Source organism: Bombina bombina, chromosome 6 (genome assembly GCF_027579735.1).
Source record: "Bombina bombina isolate aBomBom1 chromosome 6, aBomBom1.pri, whole genome shotgun sequence".
Taxonomy (NCBI): Eukaryota; Metazoa; Chordata; class Amphibia; order Anura; family Bombinatoridae; genus Bombina; species Bombina bombina.
Genome location: NC_069504.1, coordinates 1,153,220,085 through 1,153,239,238, shown reverse-complemented (window position 1 = coordinate 1,153,239,238; position 19,154 = coordinate 1,153,220,085). Strand labels below are relative to the sequence as shown.

At 45.0% G+C, this 19,154-nt stretch overlaps 1 protein-coding gene across 1 annotated transcript in view; it reads right to left on the bottom strand.

Moving 5' to 3' along the window:
- The window catches only part of LOC128664935 (phosphatidylinositol 3-kinase C2 domain-containing subunit gamma-like), a 131,742-nt gene extending 115,117 nt beyond the window's left edge, over window positions 1–16,625 (bottom strand). Inside the window, exons 1-2 of the mRNA XM_053719728.1 lie at window positions 16,546–16,625; window positions 13,348–13,447 (exon numbers count right to left, since the gene is read on the bottom strand). Of these exons, the coding sequence (XP_053575703.1) occupies window positions 13,348–13,447; window positions 16,546–16,625 (180 nt within the window). The remainder of the gene's footprint in view (window positions 1–13,347; window positions 13,448–16,545) is intronic.
- Window positions 16,626–19,154: the final 2,529 nt, after the last annotated feature.

Below are 19,154 nucleotides of genomic sequence, written 5' to 3'. Positions count from 1 at the left end.
GCCAGCAACCGGCCGAGGAGAGAGCTGATCGCAGAATTGAACGAACTGGATCAGAGTTTCACAATGGCGGAAACACCGACCACGATTAGTGACCAAAAAACCAGGATTGTTCGGGAAAGGCTCTCATTATACGGGCCGAACCCCTCCATGGAATTGGTACAGCAGTTGATGGCGGAGGCGGACGAGGATATACGAGAGACTCGAGCCCACGAACTCAACCTAGCGAACGCACACCGCAATGCTGTAGCCCCGCAGGTAATCATCCCTGTCGAAAATGCGGGGAGGCCAAAGATACCCTATACGGCATTTCGACCCTTTCTAGAGAGCGAGACAGGGATTGATGAATATTTGGCGGACTTCGAAAGGCAATGTGCCCTGCACCAGATTCCCAACAGAGAGTGGCCCACGATATTGTCTGGGAAACTATCCGGGCGAGCCCTGGAAGCCTTTCCTACTCTGGGTGCTAAGGAAGTGACACAGTATGAGCTAGTTAAGGAGACACTGTTGCGACGGTACGCTGTAACTCCGGACACGTATCGCCGACAGTTTCGGGGCACGGAAAAGAAGCCTAACGATACCCATATGGAATGGGCGCACCGAATGCGGAGAGCGGCAAATCACTGGCTGAGCGGAAGTAAAGCGGTGACTGGGGAGGAAATTTTACAATTGTTTCTCTTAGAACATTTTTATAATGGCATGGAACAGCAAGGGAAGGAATGGCTGCGAGACAGGCGGCCTTCTACCTTAGAAGAAGCAGCCAAATTGGCCGATGAACATTATGACTCCCGTCTTCACGAACCCATGAACTACCGAGCTCCAGCACGGGTCGAACCCAGAGAGGTTTACCGTGCACCCCCTCGTGCTGAATTCCGAGCCCCGGTGCCCACAGGGCCCGTCCGACACTCAGGACCACCCAATAACAGCTCTGAGCGTCACAGACCGACTTGCCACCGATGCAAGCAACCAGGGCATTTCATGGCTAGCTGCCCCCTTAATACGCACCAGACACCCAGGAATTACAATTACCCCTCTGGGTCCTATCGTCCGGCCCGGGCCCTCTGTGTTAACCAAGAGGCCCCTATGGAGGGATATGTGGGGCCGCTTCACGAGGCAGACCCTGTATATGCTGCCTCAGATAACCGCCAGCACCATCGGCAGAGGGTATGGCTCGAGGGGCGATCTACCGAGGGATTGCGAGACACAGGGGCTACTATCACGCTGGTACAGAGTCATTTGGTGCCAGAGCACAAGCGATCCGGACAGACTGTGGCCGTTAGAGTGGCGGGGGGGGATGTGTACAAAATTCCAACAGCTAAAGTGCATCTTGATTGGGGAGCGGGAAAGGGGGCTGTGAACGTGGGCCTAATGGATAATTTACCTGCCGAAGTACTACTGGGCAACGATTTGGGCCCCATGACTTCTGCCTATGCTCCAGTATGCAACAACGAGGCGGACCCAGTGACTACACGGGCCCAAGCCCGGACGGAGCGAGAGCTCTCACCAGTGCGGGAGACACAGGTAAGACCTACCCCGACCTTGCCTGACAGGTTAGGCCCCATACCCTGGGACACCCCAGATGCTTTCGAGGCAGAGTCTAAGACTGACCCGACCTTACAAAAGTACCGGGAACGAGCAGAGACCGGAGGGGGCGGGGCAGATAACGAAACATTCTTATGGGAAAAAGGGAAACTATACCGCTGGACAGAGAAAAGGGGACAGCGTAGGCGACAGCTGGTAGTGCCCCACAAATACCGTCAAGAAATCCTCAAAATAGGCCACGACATCCCCTTAGCAGGCCACCTAGCCGTTACCCGTACCCTACACCGCATTACTCACACGTTCTTTTGGCCAGGGGTGCACGCTGACGTTAGAACTTACTGTAACACCTGCGATGTGTGTCAACGAGTAGGAAGGCGAGGCGATCACCCTAAAGCCCAGCTAGTAAATATGCCCATTGTAGAGGAACCCTTCAGCCGGGTTGCTATTGACCTAGTGGGACCACTGGCTACCCCTAGTCCCTCCGGTAAGCGCTACATTCTTACCGTAGTGGACTACGCTACCAGGTACCCAGAGGCTGTCGCCCTATCCAACATACAAGCGGATACGGTAGCGAATGCACTAGTACAGGTGTTCTCCCGGGTAGGATTTCCAAAAGAAATCCTATCCGACCGAGGCACCCAATTTACGGCTGAATTAACCCAACAACTCTGGCAGGTTTGCAAAATGAAGTCCCTCCTGAGCTCCCCATACCACCCCCAGACGAACGGGCTGTGTGAGAGGTTCAATGGGACCCTCAAGCAAATGCTCAAGACGTTCACTCAGGAATACCGAGACTGGGAACGCTTCCTGCCGCACCTCCTATTTGCTTATCGGGAGGTGCCCCAGGAAATGACAGGGTTCTCTCCCTTCGAGTTGCTCTACGGAAGAAAGGTACGGGGACCCCTAAACCTGATCCGGGAGCACTGGGAGGGAGAGATGGAGGCTGACGGTGTCCCCATTGTGCCATACGTGCTGGAACTCAGGGACCGAATGGAGCAATTAGCCAAATCCGTGCGGGCTAATCTCCAGTTGGCCCAGAGAAGACAGAAAGTATGGTACGATCGGGGGGCCCGAAAGAGAATCTTCACCATAGGACAAAAGGTGTTAGTACTTAAGCCGGTGAAGACAGACAAATTGCAGGCGTCCTGGCAGGGTCCCTACCAGATCGTAGAGAAAAGGGGAGACACCACTTATGTGATAGCTAGCTGCCATGACAACAATCTTAGAAAGACATTCCATGTAAACATGCTCAAGGAATATTTTGAGCGACCAGAGAACGTGACGGCCGTATGTTGTTCCCCTCAGGAAGACCCCGACAGTTTACCCATTCCAGACCTATTAGAAAAGAGTCTCCCCACAGGTATAGTGGCGCAGGTTCAGATAGGGGACTGACTTAGCCCCACTGAAAGGGAGCAGCTCAACCAACTCCTCCAGTCCAAACACCTCACCTTCTCCCCGAAGCCAGGGTACACTACTTTAACCACCCACCAGGTAGATACTCCGGGACAAGCTCCCTTGCGCCAGGCTCCGTACCGAATCCCCGAAGCAGTTAGGACAGGAATGAAGAAGGAGATCGATGAGATGCTCCAGCTCAGGGTAATTGAGCCCTCCGATAGTCCATGGGCCTCCCCAGTTGTCTTGGTGCCCAAGAAAGATGGGACCACCCGGTTCTGTGTAGACTATCGGAGGCTCAATGAAAATACCGTGACGGACGCTTACCCTATGCCCAGGGTAGACGAGCTACTCAATCGTATAGCCAGGGGAAATTACCTGACCACTATTGACCTCTGCAAAGGTTACTGGCAGATTCCCCTGGCCCCGGAGGCTATCCCCAAGTCGGCATTCGTCACCCCATTCGGCTTATATCAGTTTAGGGTAATGCCGTTTGGGATGAAGAATGCCCCAGCTACATTCCAGCGCTTGGTGGATAGGCTCCTGGATGGCTTCCAGAGTTTTGCTTGCGCCTACCTGGACGACATAGCGATCCACAGTGAGTCCTGGGAGGACCACTTAGCTCATGTGGGAATGGTTCTGGATCAGATCCGTGCTGCTGGCCTGACTCTGAAGCCAGAAAAATGCCACTTTGGGATGGCCGAGGTACAGTACCTGGGTCACCGGGTGGGGTGTGGAAAGCAGCGACCAGAGCTGGCCAAAATAGAAGCTGTCGCCAATTGGCCCACCCCCATCACTAAGACTCAGGTCCTAGCCTTCCTGGGCACGGCAGGGTACTATAGACGGTTCGTACCAGACTACAGCACACTTGCCAAACCCCTGACTGACTTGACCAAGAAGAACTTACCTCGACAGGTCCTGTGGTCTCCCCACTGTGAAACGGCTTTCCAGGCTCTCAAAAATGCTCTAATTAACGCTCCTGTCTTGGCGGCCCCAGCCCTTAACAAACGTTTTATCGTCCATACAGACGCTTCCATGTTCGGGCTGGGAGCTGTCCTCAGCCAAGTAGGCGAAGATGGAGGGGAGCATCCAGTTGCCTACATCAGCCGGAAGCTCCTGCCCCGCGAAGTCAGCTATGCAGCGGTCGAAAAGGAGTGTTTGGCTTTGGTGTGGGCATTAAAGAAATTGACTCCCTATTTATATGGTCAGGAGTTCACTCTGGTCACCGACCATAACCCGTTGGTGTGGCTGAACCGGGTCTCTGGAGATAACGGCAGGCTATTACGTTGGAGCTTATCGTTGCAACCCTTCAATTTCACCATTACTTACAGACCTGGGAAACAGAATGGCAACGCCGACGGGTTGTCCAGACAAACAGACCTCAGCCCCGCATAACCAGCGGTCTGGACAGCCTTAGTCTGCCCCGAAAAGGGGTCAGACCGTGTCTGCCAGAGTGTTCCACAGAAAGGGAGCACTGTTACAGAAGCATTAGTTATTTTGTTGTGAAGAGCTTATTTCCCAGCAGCAATGCCTGAACCAGCAAGCCAGCGCCTAAGAAGGGCTCCAAGAAAACCGTAACAAGTATCATTTCATAAAGAGTTAACTCTTTTTTTTCAGCTTTTAGAAACTATTGCCTAAATACACATTTTTGCTGGCCTCAGCTCTAAGTTTAGGGATAACCAATCCCATTGTCTAATCACCTCTGGAGCCAGACTGCTAATTGATAAGATGAACTTGTAAACTTGTTATCTTAAGTACTGTAATCCTATTGTGGCCTGTCAAAGGACAGTGCTCTCTATCTAAATGTGTGATGGGGGATTTTGTGCTTCCCCCCCTCTCCCCCTGGGAGTGCCTGTGTGCATGTAACCTTAATAAAAAGCAGGCTGGGCATCCCAGTGCTGAGTTCTTGTTTGACCCTCAATCGCAGCGTTGACTCGTTTTTGTGGGCAGAAGGGTATCCTAGCTGTACTACAGCTAAGGGAGATTATTCTATATTTGCGAGACTCATATAGAATACTATGGAAAGCAGCTTCTCCCCTCTTTAGCAATAGGGATCCAGGCTACTAAGCGGTCCATCTCTCAGCGAGACTAAGGGTAACCGTAACAGTTATAGCCCTATATATTTTGTAACATTCTTTAACATTGTATTATTTGATGTCATCTGATATATTTTCTGCCGTTTTATTCTCAATAGGTAGCGTCCTCCGGTTCCCATGGCAACCTCTGGCGCTGTGTTTCAGTGCAGATGGGCGGCCTTGTCTGTTCCGGTTTTCACGCTGAGGGTAGTTGAGGGATGCGACTTCCGGTTGCCATGGCAACCATCGGACCTGCGCAGTGGTGCAGGTAGGACACCATGGCCATTTCCGACTTTGTTGCTGGCACTTGGTAGAGGGTAAGTTTATTTATTTCACATACTGGTATGTTTTAACAAGGTCTGAAGACGGGGCTAATCACCCCGAAATGTCACTATATGTTGCTGTATTATTAAATACTGTATTTGACAAGACCCGAGAGTGCGTCCTCTTTCATTACTTATGGTTGCTTTTGATGCATTTTTACAGATATAAAGTGCGTGCAGAGCCCTGGGACTTTGTATGTATGTATGTACTCTCAGACTGGACCGGGTACACATCCCATGACCCTGCAACATACTCAGCCCTGGGTGCCACTGGCACTCTCAGGAAGCTGCACTGTACCCAGAGTCACAGGAAGTTAGCCCCAGACAGGTCTGGGTGCAAGAACCATAGGGAATATTACAAAACAAATTAATACAACACACAGAGAAAACCCAGCACTCACTTACAAGCTCTCAGCTAAGATTAAAAGCAAAATGGAAGACTTAGTTACTGCATCTGTGCACCCTTCACTTGTTCTCAGTTTGTTGGTTTGAGAGCTTGCATTGTGTGGCTGTTTAGGGGTTTTGGAAGAGACCTTGACATGGTACCTGGGCTTGTCCCATTTGGCCAGATGCGGTAACTAACTCTTCCATTTTTGCTTTTAATCTTAGCTGAGAGCTTGTAAGTTAGTGCTGGGCTTTCTCTGTGTGTAATATATATATATATGCATGCGCACGCACACACACAAATAAATAGAACATATTCTAGAATGTAAAGAACATTGGAATGTTAAATATTAATATTTTTATGTCAGGTTAGCGCACTTGAGAATATGCGATCATATTTATACACGAGGGGTTTTTTTTTGCTTCATTGACTTCTATGGGAGAATACGTTATTGCATATTATCTAACTTCAGCTTTTTAGTGCATCAGGTTAGCACAAGCACAAAAACATTTTACTTTCAACTTGTAATACGAGCACTACACGACGTGTGCAATAAGCTTACTTCTAGCGCAGGTAGCGTGCGAGGAGGAGCATTAAATACCCTCTATAATCTCCGCTGATTTTCTCGCCAGTGTCAGACATCAATAAGAAGCTTTACAGAGAGCATTATGTGCAGGGACCGCGCATGATTTAGATAGAACATACTTTTTTAAACAACTTTCTAATTTACTTCTATTGCAAATTTTGCTTTATTCTCTTGTTATCCTTTATTGAATGAACAACAATGCACTACTGGGAGCTAGCTAACACCTTTCATAAGCCAATGACAAGAGGCATATATGTGCAGCCACCAATCAGCATCTAGCTCGCACCTAGACATATTTTTCAAAAAAGTATACCAAGAGAAAGAAGCAAATTAGATAGTAAATTGGAAAGTTGTTAAAAATGTATGTTCTATCTTAATCATGAAGAAAAGATTTTGGGGTTTCAAGTCCCATTAGGAGCAACCAGAAGAGGATGACGTTTATGAAAATGAGCTACAATAGTGAAGGACTCAGTACATTGTGGATTTTAGAGGAGAAAACAAAATTTATGCTTACCTGATAAATTTCTTTCTCTTGTGGTGTATCCAGTCCACGGGTTCTTCCATTACTTGTGGGATATTCTCCTTCCCAACAGGAAGTTGCAAGAGGACACCCACAGCAGAGCTGTCTATATAGCTCCTCACCTAACTGCCACCCCCAGTCATTTGACCGAAGACAAGCAAGAAAAAGGAGAAACTATAGGGTGCAGTGGTGACTGTAGTTTAAAAATAAAAAACACCTGCCTTAAAGTGACAGGGCGGGCCGTGGACTGGATTCACCACAAGAGAAAGAAATTTATCAGGTAAGCATAAATTTTGTTTTCTCTTGTAAGGTGTATCCAGTCCACGGGTTCATCCATTACTTGTGGGATACCAATACCAAAGCTTTAGTACACGGATGAAGGGAGGGACAAGGCAGGAACTTAAACGGAAGGCACCACTGCCTGCAAGACCTTTCTCCCAAAAATAGCCTCTGAGGAAGCAAAAGTATCAAATTTGTAGAATTTGGAAAAAAGTATGAAGCGAAGACCAAGTCGCCGCCTTACAAATCTGTTCAACAGAGGCCTCATTTTTAAAAGCCCATGTGGAAGCCACAGCTCTAGTGGAATGAGCTGTAATTCTTTCAGGAGGCTGCTGGCCAGCAGTCTCATAAGCTAAGCGTATTATACTTCTTAGCCAAAAAGAAAGAGAAGATGCCGAAGCCTTTTGGCCTCTCCTCTGTCCAGAGTAGACAACAAACAATGCAGATGTTTGACGAAAATCCTTAGTAGCTTGTAAATAAAACTTTAAAGCACGAACCACGTCAAGATTGTGTAATAGACGTTCCTTCTTTGAAGAAGAATTAGGACACAGTGACGGAACTACAATCTCCTGATTGATATTCTTATTAGATACCACCTTAGGAAGAAATCCAGGTTTGGTACGCAACACTACCTTATCTGTATTGAATATCAGATAAGGGGAATCACACTGTAAGGCAGATAACTCTGAAACTCTTCGAGCCGAAGAGATAGCTACCAAAAACAGAACTTTCCAAGATAAAAGCTTGATATCTATGGAATGCAGAGGTTCAAACGGAACCCCTTGAAGAACTTTAAGAACTAAATTTAAACTCCATGGCGGAGCAACAGGTTTAAACACAGGCTTGATTCTAACTAAAGCCTGACAAAATGCCTGAACGTCTGGAACATCTGCCAGACGCTTGTGCAGAAGAATAGACAGAGCAGAAATCTGTCCCTTTAAGGAACTAGCTGACAATCCCTTCTCCAATCCTTCTTGGAGAAAGGATAATATCCTAGGAATCCTGACTTTACTTCATGAGTAACCCTTGGATTCACACCAATGAAGATATTTACACCATATCTTATGATAGATTTTCCTGGTGACAGGCTTTCGAGCCTGAATTAAGGTATCAATGACCGACTCAGAGAAACCACGTTTTGATAAAATCAAGCGTTCAATCTCCAAGCAGTCAGCCGCAGAGAAATTAGATTTGGATGTTTGAATGGATCTTGGAGTAGAAGGTCCTGCCTCAGCGGCAGAGTCCATGGTGGAAGGGATGACATGTCCACCAGATCTGCATACCAAGTCCTGCGTGGCCACGCAGGTGCTATCAAAATCACAGAAGCTCTCTCCTGCTTGATCTTGATCAGACAAGGGAGGAGAGGAAATGGTGGGAACACATAAGCCAGGCTGAAGGACCAGGGCACTGCTAGAGCATCTATCAGCGCTGCCTGGGGATCCATTGACCTGGACCCGTAACAAGGATGCTTGGCGTTCTGACGAGACGCCATCAGATCCACTTCTGGTTTGCCCCATAGTTGAATCAACTGGGCAAATACCTCCGGATGGAGCTCCCACTCCCCCGGATGAAAAGTCTGCCGACTTAGAAAATCCGCCTCCCAGTTCTCTACTCCTGGGATATGGATAGCTGAGAGATGGCAAGAGTGAACCTCTGCCCATAGATTATCTTTGAAACCTCCAACATTGCCAGGGGGCTTCTTGTCCCCCCCTGATGGTTGATATAGGCTACAGTCGTGATATTGTCTGACTGAAATCTGATGAACCTGACCGCAGCTAGTTGAGGCCAAGCCTGAATAGCATTGAATATCGCTCTCAGTTCCAGAATGTTTATCGGAAGGAGGGCTTCCTCCTGAGTCCACGAACCCTGAGCCTTCAGGGAGTTCCAGACTGCGCCCCAGCCCAGAAGGCTGGCATCTGTCGTGACTATAGTCCACTCTGGCCTGCGGAAACTCATTCCCCTGGACAGATGGACCCAAGAGAACCACCAGAGAAGAGAATCCCTGGTCTCTTGATCCAGATTTAGCAGAGGGGACAAATCTGTGTAATCCCCATTCCACTGATTGAGCATGCAAAGTTGCAGTGGTCTGAGATGTAGGCGGGCAAACGGATCTATGTCCATTGCCGCTACCATTAGGCCGATTACTTCCATACACTGAGCCACTGACGGCCGAGAAGTGGAATGAAGAGCACGGCAGGAAGTTAGAAGCTTTGATAACCTGACCTCTGTCAGAAAAATTTTCATTTCTACTGAATCTATCAGTGTTCCTAGGAAGAAAACTCTTGTGAGAGGGGAGAAAGAACTCTTTTCTTCGTTCACCTTCCACCCGTGAGACCTCAGAAAGGCCAGAACAATGTCCGTATGGGACTTGGCGATTTGAAAAGACGACGCCTGTATCAGAATGTCGTCTAGGTAAGGAGCCACCGCTATGCCCCGTGGCCAGTAGGGACCCTAGAACCTTCGTAAAGATTCTTGGTGCCGTGGCTAACCCGAAGGGAAGAGCCACAAACTGGTAATGCCTGTCTAAGAAGGCGAACCTGAGGAACTGATGATGATCTCTGTGAATCGGAATGTGGAGATAAGCATCCTTTAAGTCCACGGTAGTCATATATTGACCCTCCTGGATCATAAGGAGGATGGTTCGGATAGTCTCCATCTTGAAGGATGGGACCCTGAGAAATTTGTTTAGGATCTTGAGATCCAAGATTGGTCTGAAAGTTCCCTCTTTTTTGGGAACTATAAACAGATTTGAATAGAAGCCCTGGGATCCTGGAGTCTCTTGCCCAAGCCTGGGCGAAGAGAGAGAGTCTGCCCCCCACTAGATCCGGTCCCGGATCGGGGGCTACTCCTTCATGCTGTCTTAGAGGCAGCCGCAGGTTTCTTGGCCTGCTTCCCTTTGTTCCAAGCCTGGTTAGGTCTCCAGACTGGTTTGGACTGGGCGAAATTTCCCTCTTGTTTTGCATTAGGGGGAACTGAAGCTGTGCCACTCTTGAAGTTTCGAAAGGAACGAAAATTATTCTGTTTGGTCCTTAACTTATTGGACCTATCCTGAGGAAGGGCGTGACCCTTTCCTCCAGTAATATCAGAAATGATCTCCTTCAGAATGGGCCCGAATAGGGTCTATCCCTTGAAGGGGATTATAAGAAGCTTAGACTTTGAAGTAACGTCTGCTGACCAGGACTAAAGCCATAGCGCCCTACGCGCCAAAATGGCAAAACCTGAATTCTTAGCCGTTAGCTTGGCTAAATGAAAAATGGCGTCAGAAATAAAGGAGTTAGCTAACTTAAGAGCTTTAATCCTGTCTAGAATATCGTCTAACGGGGTCTCCACCTGTAGAGCCTCCTCAAGAGACTCAAACCAAAAAGCCGCTGCAGCAGTAACTGGGGCAATGCATGCAAGAGGCTGGAGAATAAAACCTTGATGTATAAAAAATTTCTTAAGGAGACCCTCCAATTTTTTATCTATAGGATCTAGGAAAGCACAACTGTCCTCGACGGGGATAGTTGTACGCTTAGCTAGGGTGGAGACTGCTCCCTCCACCTTAGGAACCGTCTGCCACGAGTCCCGAATGGTGGCATCTATGGGAAACATCTTTTTAAAAGCAGGAGGGGGAGAGATCGGCACACCTGGTCTATCCCATTCCTTAGTAATAATTTCCGAAAACCTCTTAGGGACTGGAAAAACATCGGTTTAAACAGGTACTGCAAAGTATTTGTCCATTTTACACAATTTCTCTGGAACCACAATGGGGTCACAGTCATCCAGAGTCGCTAAAACCTCCTTAAGCAATAAGCGGAGGTGTTCAAGCTTAAATTTAAACGCTGTCATCTCAGAATCAGACTGAAGTAACGCCTTCCCTGAGTCTGAAATGTCACCCACAGATAGAAGCTCACCTGCCTCGGCTTCTGAGCATTGTGAGGGTATATCGGACACAGGCAATAAAGCATCATAAAGCTCTGTATTAGTTCTAGCCCCAGAGCTGTCTCGCTTTCCTTGTAGCCCTGGCAGTTTGGAGAATACCTCTGTGAGGGTAGCATTCATAACTGCCGCCATGTCCTGTAAGGTAAAAGAATTAGACGCGCTAGATGTACTTGGCGTCACTTGAGAGGGAGTAATAGGTTCTGACACATGAGGAGAGTTAGATGGCATAATCTCCCTCTTTTCAGTCAGAGAATCCCCTGGAGATAGTTTATAGAAATATCAGTACATTTGGTACACATTCTAAGAGGGGGTTCCATAATGGCTTCCAAACATATTGAACAAGGAGTTTCCTCTATGTCAGACATGTTTAACAGACTAGTAATGAGACAAGCAAGCTTGGAAAACACTTTAATAAAGGTGAAACAGCAATTAAACAAAAACTTTACTGTGCCTTTAAGAGAAAAAAACTAGCACTTAAACTGCAAAACAGTGAAAAAATACAGTAAAATCTTTGAAATTTTTATAGTGTGAGTAAGGGACTAAAGCAACATTGCACCCACTTGCAAATTGATGATTAACCCCTTAGGCCCCAAACCGGATTGAAAAACGTTAACAAACGTTAAAAATCAATTGAGCACCATGAAACAGCTCTGCTGAGGCTCCTACCTGCCCTTAAATACGATTTTGTGCAGAAATAACCCCTTTGAAATGGTTCTCAGATGCCAGAGGACTCTTCTAGGGAAGCTGGATGTCTCAGTCTGTATAAAAACTGCACAGTTAGAGTGCTAAAATAGGCCCCTCCCACCATGTACTGGATGTCAGAGGGGCCTTAAGAAAATACTCCTAGGAGTATCTGACTAGCCATATGGAAACTAGGCCCCAAATAAAGACTTATCTCCCTCAGAGAAAAAAACGTCCTATTTATGAAACATGTAAACGTTTTGTCACTAAGCAATATGAATATTAACATGAGTATTACCCTGTTATGTAAGCATGATCCCAGTCGCTTTTAAATCACTGCATCAGGCTTACCTCAAATACACAAGGCTCTGTCAGCATTTTCTAGAACTTATTCCTCTCTCTAGAAATAAAAATACTGAACATACCTCAAAGCAGGTAATCTGCATGCCGTTCCCCCAACTGAAGTTTTCCCATATTCATCAGTTATGTGTGAGAACAGCAATGGACCTTAGTTACAAACCGCTAAGATCATCAAATCTCCAGGCAGAATTCTTCTTCTAATTTCTGCCGGAGAGAAAAACAGTACAACGCCGGTACCGTTTAAAAATAACAAACTCTTGATTGAAGGTAAAACTACACTAAGTCACCACATATCTCTTGATACTTCCTTTCTTGTCGAGAGTTGCAAGAGAATGACTGGGGGTGGCAGTTAGGGGAGGAGCTATATAGACAGCTCTGCTGTGGGTGTCCTCTTGCAACTTCCTGTTGGGAAGGAGAATATCCCACAAGTAATGGATGAACCCGTGGACTGGATACACCTTACAAGAGAAATACAATTTTGGGGAGCTCCATTGGTGATACGGGTGAGGTGTAATGGGAAGCCTGGGGGTCCCTAGGGAGGACTTTATAGTGGATGCTCACTGTGTTTTGGTGTGGGGGCATTAAAGGACATTGAGGGTTAATTAGGTGCTGGGTGATTATGACTGCGTATGTAGGTAGGATTTGGAGGTATCTGGCACTAGTATGGTGATAAAAATGTGTTCTCTTTATAGATGCAGTCATTAACCAGGGTTAATTATTCCCTTAAACTTACTTTAAAAGTTATCACAATGTCACACATAGCCAGCTGATGATATAGTATTAAGCTGCATGATTTGTACTCTCATACTGAGTAGTGCTGATATTAATACATCTCTGGTACTCTAAGGGAGGACAATGTACATACTGTGACCTATCAAATTATCACTGGAAACTAGGAGACAAATAAAGAAAAGTAAAACAAGTAGGTGAACGGTGTAAGACATGAACATTATTCCTATGTTCTCATATATCTGCTTTTAAGTTATAGCGTTGTATTATTTACATATCTTCCTCAACTTCTATTTCTTGCAAGTTCTCTATCATGACACATTTTATCAATTTCTCTCCATACCCACAGATGAGTCAGTCACAAGGAATAGACTATAAACTAGTGATTATTCTACAAACCTGTCCTGTTTAGGACACTTGGGGTCTCATAGCTCTGCTCTACACTCCTCTTATAGGATTTATTGCCTGTTGACATCATGACTGGAGCAGCAGGATATGGTTGTGTTATAAGGATATTCACATAAAAAAGTTTATTATCAAATATATATTTGACTTACTGTCCGAGCTAAGCAGATCATGGTTCCAGCATTACTATGCAACCTCAGCTGAAGGAAGTTCTCTCTCTGAATGCGTATGTGACTCTTTAACATGAACTGACTAAAAGACAAAACAGGATAAAATTACAATTATTTAACTGCTAAAAAGGCCAGTATTTAAATTATTACCTAAATGCACAAACATTAAAGAATTCCCCCACATGAGCTTCTGAATCAACAAGAAGCACCCCCTTTTTGTCTGTGTACACAATAACGTTTTAATAAACCACTAGAATATTGGTGTAAAAAAATCTCACACGTCTTTTTTGTGGGGTTTTCCCACTACAACCCACACATCACACATCTACAACTTCACAAATATTTTGCACTTAGAGAAGTCACCAGCCAAATTGTTTCTATTTCAATGGCTTTGATGACATAACAACCAATTTGATCTCCTTTAAATAGCGCATCTTAGTACTTACATCTATTATTTTTACGTGGTCATAAACATGTCAGTGTTTAATAAAATCATAAAAACATTTAAATCACACTTTTATACTATAAACAACAATAAATCATCACAATAAATTTACTCAAAATGCTAATAAAATGTTAATCTCATGAGCTGATATAGGTGGTTTATACACAAATAGACAATTATTAATCTGTTAAAACACAAACAAAAATAAATCAAACAAAAAACAATCAATGTGTTAGTGCAAAAAGGACTTGTCCAAAAAAGTCAGTTGGAGACTAAATTCCAACTCCAAATGTGCATAAGTGATCCGAGGCATTAATTCTCAGTGGCAATGAATGCTGCAGTCGAACTCCAAGGGTTAACCTCAAATTAAACAGATCAGTGCTGCTAATGGTGAAGTCCTGTGAGACTATAGGGTTAACCCCTTAATGACCACAGCACTTTTCCATTTTCTGTCCGTTTGGGACCAAGGCTATTTTTACATTTCTGCAGTGCTTGTGTTTAGCTGTAATTTTCCTCTTACTCATTTACTGTACCCACACATATTATATACCGTTTTTCTCGCCATTAAATGGACTTTCTAAAAATACCATCATTTTCATCATATCTTCATCATATAAATTTTTTTAGAAAATATGAGGAAAAAATTGAAAAAAACACACTTTTTCTAACTTTGACCCCCAAAATCTGTTACACATCTACAACCACCAAAAAACACCCATGCTAAATAGTTTCAAAATTTTGTCCTGAGTTTAGAAATACCTAATATTTACATCTTCTTTGCTTTTTTTGTAAGTTATAGGGCCATAAATACAAGTAGCACTTTGCTATTTCCAAAACATTAGTTTTCAAAATTAGCGCTAGTTACATTAGAACACTGATATCTGTCAGGAATCTCTGAATATCCATTGACATGTATATATATATTTTTAGAAGACATCCCAATGTATTGATCTAGGCCCATTTTGGTATATTTCATGCCACCATTTCACCGCCAAATGCGATTAAATACAAAAAATTGTTCACTTTTTCACTAATTTTTTCACAAACTTTTGGTTTCTCACTAAATTATTTACAAACAGCTTGTGCAATTATGGCTTAAATTGTTGTAAATTCTTCTCTAGGATCCCCTTTGCTCAGAAATAGCAGACTTATATGGCTTTGGCGTTGCTTTTTGGTAATTAGAAGGTTGCTAAATGCCACTGTGCACTACACGTGTATTATGCCCAGCAGTGAAGGGGTTAATTAGGGAGCATGTAGGGAGCTTTTAGGAGTAATTTTAGCTTTAGTGTAGTGCAGTAGACAACCCCAAGTATTGATCTAGGCCAATTTTGGTATATTTCATGCCACCATTTCACTGCCAAATGCGATCAAATTAAAAAAAACTTTAAATTTTTCACAATTTTAGGTTTCTCACTGAAATAATTTACAAACAGCTTGTGCAATTATGGCACAAATGTTTGTAAATGCTTCTCTGGGATCCCCTTTGTTCAGAAATAGCAGACATATATGACTTTGGCGTTGCTTTTTGGTAATTAGAAGGCCGCCAAATGCCGCTGCGCATCACACGTGTATTATGGCTAGCAGTGATGGGGTTAATTATGTAGCTTGTAGGGAGCTTGCAGGGTTAATTTTAGCTTTAGTGTAGAGATCTGCCTCCCACCTGACACATCAGACCCCCTGATCCCTCCCAAACAGCTCTCTTCCCTCCCCCACCCCACAATTGTCCCCGTCATCTTAAGTACTGGCAGAAACTCTGCCAGTACTAAAATAGAAGCTATATTTGGGCTTTTTTTTTTTTTTTAGCATATTTACATATGCTGCTGTGTAGGATCCCCCCTTAGCCCCCAACCTCACTGATCCCCCACCAAACAGCTTTCTAACCCTCCCCCTCTGCCTTAATGGGCGCCATCTTGGGTACTGGCAGCTGTCTGCCAGTACCAAGTTTAGTAAAAAACGTATGTTTTTTTTTTTTTATTGCCCTTTTCTGTAGTGTAGCTTCCCCCCCCCCAAGACCAACCCCCCACCCCTTCCAGAACCCTTAGATGATCATTTAATTTTTTTAAATATATATATATATTTTTAACTTTTAATAACTTTTTTTTCTGCTGTGCGCGCTCCCGTCTGTCCCACCCCCGATCCCGCCCCCCTCCACTCCACTCGGCACATCGATGGCCGCCCACCCGCCTCCCAGACTTGCTCCCACCCACCAACGATACCGGCCACCGATGTCCGGTGCAGAGAGGGCCACAGAGTGTCTCTCTCTGCATCGGATGGCCAAGGGGGGTTATTGCAGGATTCCTCGATATCGAGGCATCACTGCAATAACCGGAAAGCAGCTGGAAGCGAGCAGGATCGCTTCCATCTGCTTTCCAGACCAAGGATGTACGCCACACGTCCTCGGTCATTAATTAACTAATTAATTTTTTTTGAGGACGTGTGGCGTACGTCCTTGGTCATTAAGGGGTTAATTACATGTAAGTTGTAAACTCACATACTGCAGAGCTTCACATCACACTCTAGATATAAAAGCAATGGGAGACTCTAGCAGGAGCAGATAGACGTGAACTCAGATGAATGCTAAAACAATTTATTAAAACGTGTTAAAATCACAGGGGTTTACAGAGAACAACCACAGCTAGCACATCCATATATTACACAGACTGTAAATTGGAAACAATGTCTATGATTACGGTTTACAGTTCAGAAGGTTGTCTCCGCCCACAACATGACATCACACGCTCAAATCCAACAATCGTTTCACCATATAGTCTCTTGGCTTTTTCAAGGATGCCCTTGTTCTGTTAATTGGGTTCATTTCTTATTGGCCATTCTTAATAGTTAACATCTGGTGGGTTTTCTATTGTTTATTAAGTCCATTTGGTAATGTCTTATGAAAAACTTTCCTTTATAGTACATTAAAATACCACAATATAGGGGGCGGAGCTTGGCCACGCAGCGAGATGGCCGACTCATAGAATAGCTCCTAGGCCCTGATCTCCCAGCCCGATGGTACAATAACAGGGAACGGGTGTATAAGCCCACACAAAGGTGCTAACAAGTACTGCAGACGAGAGGGCACATAAAGAAACCGATCCGGAGCCTCCATCACACTGCCAACAGACCCGGAACGGTAGACGGCCCAGCCCACGAGATCGCTTTACAGAAGAGCACGTACAGGGATCAAACGGAAGGGAGGCCAGATAACGGCTCCTGCACCGGAGCAATAGGCAAAGTTAAACGGCAGTTAAGGACGACTCACACTCCATAACAGATGGCCGTGAAGACAGCGGTCCACCCCAGGTACTAGTGCAATCCCATAAGGGGGCAATACACAGTCAAGCCACTATAAAAGAGCAGGAGGATGAGGAAACTTAAACAAAGGGCACAAAGAGGGACAGAGGGATAAAGTGAATAGAATTGGCCAGAAAGTAAACTATAACGGAGACACCAGATAATAATAATCGCTGTATAGGCACGCACAAACTAGGCCCTGACACAGGGGAGCTGCCAATCAAGCATCCACACGCATAACAACTAGGCCAAACAAATACTGCAATCCCAAATAACGGGGCCGAATTATAAGACACACATACCAGCGAAAATAATACATTGCCACCTCCTCAAACCAACCACCCCTGGCGCAAAGTGACAAGTCACACACACATAGAAAGGGGATATAAAGGCACTAAAATTGAGAAGCACGGGAGAAAGCAATTACCATACACTGCATATAGCCACAAAGCAGGCAGGCCTGCAGAAAAATAACACTACGCACATCAACATACAGGGCAGAGACAAAAGAATAGAAAAACAGCTCTCCCAAGAGGTATGCCAGCTAAAAAAATCTCAAAAAGGGGGCGTGCAGCCTAAACCAACAGTGTTAAGCCGGTTTCTAAAAACAGCAGAGGGGCCACTGCATGCAAAAGGAGATGTTACATGAGACATATCAACCCCAACCGAGACAGATACCCCCCCACCCACTGTCCCCACACCCCCTATTCAATCCTCAGAAATTACAAGAGAGGACTTAAAGCTCTTGGCTTCAAAGGAGGAAATAAACACAGCCATGGCAGACATGAAAAACATGTTCCAGGAAATGAAAAGAGACATCAGGCGTATTGATCAGAAAGTAGGTACGTTGGAAGAGAGCCACAACACAACTACTGAAGATGTACACCATTTGTCACAACTTATGTACAACCAGGAGGAAACTATCCAGAACCTACTTGAGAAAATAGAAGACCTCAACAATAGAGGTTGCAGAAACAATCTCCACATCAGAGGAGTCCCAGAGAGCATCCTACCAAATGCACTCCCAGGATATCTACAAGACCTTTACAGAACAATTAAAGGGAACAACACTTCTCCAGACATTGTTATGGAAAGGGCGCACATAGCCTTAAGAGCTAAACCTTCGGCCAAAGCACCCGCAAGAGATGTTATAGTGAAGTTCCTGAATCACCAGGACAAGAAGAAGATACTGCGGCAATCTCGACAGAAATTCCAGTTTACCCACGTGGGGATACCAATACAAATATTCGCAGATCTCAGTTCCACAACACTTCAAAAGAGGAGAGAGCTGCAGTTTGTCACTTCAGTGCTACGGGCGGAAAAAATACCCTACAGATGGGGCTTCCCGGTAAGCATAACTGCCACGAGAGGAGACAAATTGTCAACACACAGGACTCTGTATGATCTGAAGACTTTCTGTGAGACACTACAAATAAAAGTTACACGTCCAAGAGATCAAGTCAGCTCCTTCAGCAACATCATCAGGGGAGAGGAGTCACATAAGGGACTTTAGATAAAATATGTATCTAAAGCTGGACATTATCTACTTTGAAGGGCATAAGATGAAATGTATGCCGTCTCTCTTCCAGAAGATGGCTTTGGCTTAAAGACTATCATACAACAGATGAGTAATGTTGGTATACAGTTTCTGATGCAAAATGTTTTTATTGTTTGTCATTGTTATTCAGTTAAATCAGTTTGTAAATATGTGGAATGCTATGTTGCTCCATGCATAACAATATGATATACAAATGCTGGTACGATAGGTAAACGTTACTGGCTATTGCCGCATATCTTAGCTAGTTCAGGAGATTAGGATAAATACTGACTCACAGTTCCCTAAAATGCAGTTCCAGCGTTGTGCACTTTATGATAACAGAAAGCACTTATAAGGATATCACACATACAAGCTACACCACAGAGGTTAGAATAGAGCATGTAAATATGCCAGGACTAAAGTCCGAAGTCGTACACAACATTTCATCAATTGATACTAATCCCTCTGACACAGGATTCTCACAGAAATGCAGTTGACTAATGTAATATGAAGATG